Source organism: Tachypleus tridentatus, unplaced genomic scaffold (assembly GCF_004210375.1).
Source record: "Tachypleus tridentatus isolate NWPU-2018 unplaced genomic scaffold, ASM421037v1 Hic_cluster_2, whole genome shotgun sequence".
NCBI lineage: Eukaryota > Metazoa > Arthropoda > Merostomata > Xiphosura > Limulidae > Tachypleus > Tachypleus tridentatus.
The window spans coordinates 61554103-61562145 of NW_027467782.1; the positions used below are offsets into that span (position 1 = coordinate 61554103).

The 8043-nt window shown below is 31.5% G+C and overlaps 1 protein-coding gene across 1 annotated transcript; it reads left to right on the forward strand.

Moving 5' to 3' along the window:
* LOC143242606 (U4/U6.U5 tri-snRNP-associated protein 1-like) lies at nt 1-6054 on the forward strand. The gene is made up of 7 exons (XM_076486074.1): nt 1-106; nt 1534-1618; nt 3221-3311; nt 3910-4132; nt 4501-4628; nt 5890-5960; nt 6008-6054. The coding sequence occupies exons 1-6, from the start codon at nt 17-19 to the stop codon at nt 5912-5914; spliced, it is 642 nt and encodes a 213-aa protein (XP_076342189.1). The 5' UTR covers nt 1-16; the 3' UTR covers nt 5915-5960; nt 6008-6054.
* Nucleotides 6055-8043: the final 1989 nt, after the last annotated feature.

An 8043-nucleotide genomic window follows, 5' to 3' on the forward strand; every position in this document is an offset into this window, starting at 1 on the left:
GACTTGAACGGAATTGATGGAGGAACAGCAACTTAAAGAATTAGAAGCTCAAAACCGAGGAGCTTGGAATGAAGTTGATATTGATGACAAACCTGTGGAGATTAATGTGAGTAAACATATGTTTAATAAAGATGTCTTGAACTTCATGTGATATCAGTCCTTTCCAAATGTCTTACTTAGGTTGTAATACATGTGTAATCACTGTATTCATTTCAACACAAATGTTTTAAATATATTTGCACCCAAATCCTTTCTTGCATTTTAGCTCAGGTTTAGGTTTGTATGATGTATCTTTTATTTTTATTGCACCAAAGATTGTACTATAATTACTATGAAATTTTTCTAGACTCTGTAAAATTATATAAGCCATTAAAGTGTGTGTTGATGATGTAATTGTGTTATAGTATGGCCTTTCATTCTTTTCCATGTATTCTTGATTTCAGCTACTTCATTGTCACTCATAATTGTGTTTCATATTTATTAATGTAACAGCTTACATCAAATGTTTAAAATAATTTAGCATTTTAATATCTCTTATCCTTGTCCATCTGCTAATATAAGTACAAAGTATTTAGTTTTGTTTATAAAAGTTGCTTTTGTATTCTTTTGGAAATTACATACAGTTTCACCCTCCCTTCCCCTAGTGTCTAAAATCATGCTCAGATGAATTCCACATGACTAGTTTCATGTTAAAAGTGCATTTTTTTGTAAAGCAGAAAGGAACTGTTGAACTAACTACTGTAGTAAAATAAAAAAGCACTGGAACCAATAAAATTCATTGTGTATAACCAGTACAAAACAATGAAATAGATTATTGAAAGATGTGTGACATTATAACTAAACATTTAGTAATCTTTGGTCTGGGTAAGGAAGAATAGAAGAGCTTTATGGTAAACAGATTGCCTAAAAGAAAATAATTCAAAGATTTAAAATGTTTCATTTGTGACGTTATTAGCTTTTGAAACTTGAAAGTTGCAAAACGAACTGTGTAGTCTGTTCAATTTTACAGTTTTTGGTACCATCAACCTAGATAATTAATAGTTATCAAACTATCTGAATTAAAAATAAGTTACAATCATGTTTACAGGCCACTTATTTGTAGCTTTGATTTGAATGTTCACAAGATTTATTCACACTAGAAAATTCAAGTAATTTTAGGCGTAACTTCCAATTAGTTCTCGTTTGCTACTTCCAAATTAGGGATGACTATTATGTATAGCCATTGGGTAAATTTTCATGAAATAAACAAAAACAAATACCCCACCCGTCATTAATAATTATGACTGGGGAGAGTGAAAATGCTAACATTTCAATTATATCTTCAGGTGACCGGAGGAGAGAAACCAGATGAAGCTTGGGATAACATGATGATGGTATTTGCCCTTGTAAAAATGCACTAGATACTGTGTTCAAAAGGTTTTAATTAAAGGTTGTACCTTACATCTGAACAGATAATAACATGATGCTTAACATATTATAAATTACAACTGTTGTTGAAACATTTGACAAACTGTGAATTGTTTTTCTACCTAGAACCAGGAAAGTATTCCAATCTTAGAAGAAGAACCAGATGTTAGCACTGGAATGGCTGCAGCCCTTCAGTTAGCAATGAAGAAAGGTATTGTATTATACTGTGTACATGTTGACATATCACAATGAAGAAAGGTAATGTATTATACTGTGTACATGTTAACATATCACAATGAAGAAAGGTAATGTATTATACTGTGTACATGTTGACATATCACAATGAAGAAAGGTATTGTATTATACTGTGTACATGTTGACATATCACAATGAAGAAAGGTAATAATTATACTGTGTACATGTTGACATATCACAATGAAGAAAGGTAATGTATTATACTGTGTACATGTTAATATATCACAATGAAGAAAGGTAATGTATTGTTCTGTGTATGCGTGTTAACATCACAATGAAGAAAGGTAATGTATTATATTGTGTACATGTTGACATATCACAATGAAGAAAGGTAATGTATTATTCTGAATGTTCTCGTCTGTGTAAATGTTAACGTATCACAATGAAGAAAGGTAATGTATTATTCTGAATGTTCTCGTCTGTGTAAATGTTAACGTATCACAATGAAGAAAGGTATTGTATTATACTGTGTACATGTTGACATATCACAATGAAAAAAAGGTAATGTATTGTCCTGTGTACAAGTTGACATATCACAATGAAGAAAGGTAATATAATATTCTGTATGCGTGTTAACATATCACAATGAAGAAAGGTAATGTATTGTTCTGTAATGCGCGTTAACATCACAATGAAGAAAGGTGATGTAATATTCTGTGTATATGTTGACGTATCACAATGAAGAAAGGTAATGTATTATTCTGAATGTTCTCGTCTGTGTAAATATTAACGTATCACAATGAAGAAAGGTAATGTATTATTCTGAATGTTCTCGTCTGTGTAAATGTTAAGCGATCACAATGAAGAAAGGTAATGTATTATTCTGAATGTTCTCGCCTGTGTAAATGTTAACGATCACAATGAAGAAAGGTAATGTATTGTTCTGAATGTTCTCGCCTGTGTAAATGTTAGCGTATCACAATGAAGAAAGGTAATGTATTATTCTGAATGTTCTCGCCTGTGTAAATGTTAACGATCACAATGAAGAAAGGTAATGTATTGTTCTGAATGTTCTCGTCTGTGTAAATGTTAACGTATCACAATGAAGAAAGGTAATGTATTATTCTGAATATTCTCGTCTGTGTAAATGTTAACGTATCAATCTTTCTTAAAGAATCACCTATTGTGAAATTGTTTTTAATAATGTGCTGTCAGTTAAACATCTGTTCTCAACATTCCTTGATATTAAATATTTATACAACTTAATGTATTCTTTTTAAAACCACGTTAGATTTGAGCTCTGAATAGAATAATTCAGTTTTAACTTTCTGATTGGAAAAAGCTGTTTTTATATTAAATAACTGTATATTTTTGCACTGACTCTGTTTATTTCTAAATATTAAAATTTCTTTGTCATATAAATATCAATGTTTCAGTGATACAGATATCTTAATATCAAGGTTAACAGTGATAAAGATATGCTTTTGTTAATTTTCAGCTTAGTTACATTGTCCTGTACCAATTTATTTAATTCTAATGTGTGTATAAAACACAATACTTGCAGTTACTGAAAACACTTTTGTATTGATTTAGTAAAGTCATTATCTCACTGTAATAGGATACTTGGAAAATGAGGTAAAGAAACCAGTTAGTGCCCAAAGACATAGTGATCTTCAAGCTCAGAGCTATACCATTGAAGAAAAGTTTTAGTAAGTATTTCAGCCTATTAATGTTTGACCTCCTTACCTTCCTCAAAAAAAAATCTTTTTAGAGAAAATGTATATTCACAATTACGAGACTGTTGCTAAGTAACGTGTGTCCATCAGAGACTGAAAAACTGAAAATTGGTCTGGTAATAATTGCAGGAAAACTTGTAGGTTTATAAATTGATTAACCAATTGAATATTCCGTTTGTTTCCCTCTAATACCAGTTATTTTAATGTGAAGTGTAGTCTAGTTTACAGAATGAAATGCCTTTTCTCTTGTAGAAAACTTGGGTTGGGTGGTTACAGTTATGACAAAATCTATGAATGGATTAGAGATAGTGTTTTGAAAGTACCAATTCAAAGCTTTAAAATCGTGCTTAATTTGTATGCTGGCAGTTATCTCTGTTCTTTTGCCTAATCCTTTTATTAAACACAGAAATGTGAACTGTTCAGATAGATTTATGAAAAACTGGGTTGTGGCGTATAATTTTAATTTTAACATTTTTTCTATTTGTTATAATAATTTTATTACTTCTGGCTAATCTTTGACATAAAGCGACATTAAAGCTCAGTTGGTTATCATAACTCGCACTTCTTTCAGTGACGACGACAAAGCGTCTCGTAGAGATCGTTACGTAGGTCCACTGTCAGACTTCAAAGATAAAGAAGGGTACAAACCTGATGTGAAGCTGGAGTACATAGACGACAGCGGTAGACTGCTTGATGCTAAAGAAGCTTTTCGCTACCTCAGCCACAAGTTTCACGGCAAGGGTCCAGGGAAAAATAAAGTGGATAAACGTGCAAAAAAATTGGAACAGGAAGCAGTAGGTTCCACTTTTGTGATAATGTATCTGTTTCTTATTTCATGATGTGTCTGATTTGTGCTGTTGCTCTTGAAATATTTTAAGGGTAAAATGTGAGGTTAAATTGATCCAAATTGTACTTATTCAAAAGCAAGAAGGTGAGGTACTTTAAAACTGTTTCTTTACTCTATAATAAAGTAAAATAATTCTTGAAAGCGTATTTCAAATGATCTGTTTCTTATTTGACTTAATTTCTTTTACCAGCAGTCTAGAAATTTAAATAGCTGTGATTATAAACTTTCTAACTAGGTGCCCAGTAAAATATTCAGCTTCTATTTGATATGTGTATTTAACCAGTCTGAATATATCTGGTTTGTTTTATTATCTAGAAACTGCGACAGATGAGTTCCACTGACACTCCTCTGAACACTGTAAACTTGATGCAGGAAAAGCAGAAAGAGCTTCAATCTCCATATCTGATCCTGAGTGGTGGAAACAAAGCTCTATCACTAACACAGTGAGTACATTACAGATGCTGTTTCTTACCACCACTCAACATCTTTTGTCATTGAAAAGAGTTTACATCATTCACGGCAAAAGATAGTTACTGAATATTGTTGGTTAATGTGTTGTTACTTCTGCCATCAGAAGTGATGGAGGTTATGTTTTCACTTCTGTGTGTGTGTATTTTTTAGCAGGAATCTTAAGAACAGCTGAACGGATTTTTGTCACCTTGACATAAATAAAAAGTATTTCTTTACTATTAGGTATGATTTTTTACACTATTCGTGCTCTATAGCTCAGTCAAAAATAATCAGATTGTGATGAAACTTGGTGGATATGTGTAGAGTGGTGCTGCTCATTGTTCTGCCAAAACAAAACTGTGTCTGTTGATAACAATGAAGATATGGACACACTTTGTAGATTTTAAAAACCAGTTATGATCAGTGCTGCATGTTGGAGGTGAGCACTCTACAGAATTCCCCTTAAGTTATGATATGTGTTTATGTACCAGTATTTAAATATGTTTTAAGTTTTTATATAAATTAACACTCCTACGAAAAGTGGGGCCTACTAGGCCCCAGAGTAACTTGAAAGGTTATTAATATTAGGCTAATAATTTTGTATTTAAATGAAATTGCCATTTAAATCCATTAATGAATGGATTAACGAGATTCCCACTGTCCCTATCTACTATCTAGCGAAACCACAGCCAGGGGAACGGGCTTGGAGAAATCAGGACTAGAAACGTCTTTTCAGAGGGAGTTAAAAAACCAGTTTTTAAAGTGTAATTGTGAACCTGTTGTTCGCTTGATAGTGAACTAACTCTATGTTATTAAGTGAGTAGACAAATGTACAGTTGTTGGTATAACCACCACTTGCAATCTTCTTTGTAGCTGATACGTGAAACTTTTCTATTTACGTGTAGCTACCGGTTCATGTTGTGTTGGTGTCTAAAATGTATTGTGCAAAATTTTACAATTTTGGAATGATTGGTCTTACATCAGTTGTTTACTCATAACTTTTGATTTTGAATGAATTTGTTTGAGTCTGAATCTTCATGTAACTAACTTGTTAATAACATGATAAGACTGTTGAATGAACTTGTTGGTAACATGATAAGACTGTTGAATGAACTTGTTGGTAACATGATGCTGAACCTAAAATCTTTGTTGAGTGAGCTTATTTATATGACAGGAATAAATCTGAAACTTTGTTATTGTTCAACACAACACTGACAGTAAATATTTTTACAATAATTTCTTTTGTTCTTCCAGGACTACAATAATTAAACCCAAGTGATTTGTCTTTGTATGGTGGAAAGTGGACACCACATCCAGTGATACAGGTTTGATGACAGAAGACTAAAAGTGGACACCACATCCAATGATACAGTTTGATGACAGAAGACTAAAAGCTACTTGCATTTCTGAATTAAGTTGCTTACTTACAGATCAGTGATTTTAACAGCAGAGGAAAATAATTTTGAAGTTTCAAGTTCTTTTGCTGTGCTATAAAAATTCTGAAATAACCACTTAGTTTTGTTGTAGGATAAACCAGTTGTCACCACTACCATTTTTTGGTTGTTTTCCTGCCAATGGGATACAACTGTGTAAAACAGTAATCACAGAATGATTTTACTTACTGAAATGACAATTCTTTCATACTATCAAAGTCGTATTGTAATTGTGAAAAGAATGGTTTAGACACACACACCTTACTGACAAATTTTCTACTTTTATGGATTTGACTTCATAAAGGTATTAGATGCTAAGCCTAAATTTTTCACTGTGTTTATGATATTTCAAAAATAGTTCATTTGGAATTAGTGTTTTAATTAATGGATTTCAAATAAAAGTAAATTCAGCTCTCTGAGTAGTGTACATATGAAATATGTTTTATGTCCTCTGGTGGTATTTGCCTGAACAGCATGGCTAACAAAATAAACTGTTGTTTTTCCTAATAACATTAGAAATGAAGTTTCCCATGTGAAGGTTAATGTGTAAATACCTTTGTGATTCATTTGATGTGGAATTAAAAACTTTTTTTTATTTAAAACTCAGTAACCAATCTGTTATTCAACTGATTCCTTATTTCACAATTTTAAAACCTCCAAGTTTCAGAATAAAAATATTTTCTGTAATATTTTTCACACACGATGTATTTTTGGTTTTTATTTCTCATAATGTTATTAATCTCTTTAGTTTTATTGTTTTCAGATACTTAAAACAAATGTTATGTACAAAGTGATTATTGTAGTGTCTTGTTCTATCATAACAAATTGGGAGTTGAGTTGATAAAAGAACATGTTAATATTAAATAAATATTAAAACAAATTGGCTTGAGAGTTCACAACCTTAAAACGATTACATCTTTGAAACTGATGTGGAATGTTATAGGAAGTTCTTAGGTGCAAAACCACAATCATAACTTTGATATACTGTATTGTTAAGAGATTTCAAAAACTGGTTTTTACAAATTAAAAAAACAAAAAATATAACTCACTGATAAGTATATTTATAATATTTTAGCCATAGTTTTCTTGTCAACAGATGTATTTAACAGTTTCTAATGATTGTATTTGTTTTAAAGTATGCACCTGAATGAACAAAAATGGTTCATTAAGTGAGTAAATGAACAAAGTCTCGAACATGTGAGATTTGACAAAAAACAGTAGCTAGTTTGTGTGATTATATGCATGCGGGTTCTGGTCAAGTTTGTTTTTCAAAATATTTTAGCTTGCTATTAATAAATTCTTTCGACTAGATAAACTACAGTAAGTTAATAATTAGGGTTTCATTTAATTATTTATTTTATGGTTTTTTTGGTTTATAATTTTTTTAAAGTCCATTTCAAATTAATGATTTATCTTGATTGTTGTGTCAGTGTTAAGTTCCATTTTGGGATCCAAGGTTCAAGACATGATATACCAGTGAATGTGCTACATATTTTATGCTGTAGAAGCATCTTAACTGTACTGTTATTCAGTTAAGAGTGGCTGCACAACAAGTCACAGCTGAGTGGTTTTGTAACCCTCATGTACCCACACCTGGTACACACCTCTGAAGGTGGCTTAACATGATAAGGTGTTTAGTTTGAAGTGACCATGTGGTATTGAACAATGGTGCTCGACTTAGAAACATATTTTAACACAAAATTAATTAATTAATTGAGCCTATCTATATATTGCCCTTTATATTCTTATTTTGATGTCAAGTGGTGAATAATTAATTTACGTTGTAACTTGAGATAAAATGCTACCTTCTCCCAGTATTCACCCCAAAAATCTTTATATTGTGTAGAGATAACATAGTCTTTCACAAAGGAAAATTGAAAGTTCTGCTAACCTCGTGAGTAATTATTATTCCAATTGTTAAGCCACCAGAAGCTGATGGATGGGTGTCAACCTCAGACACTAGAAAGAAGTGTCC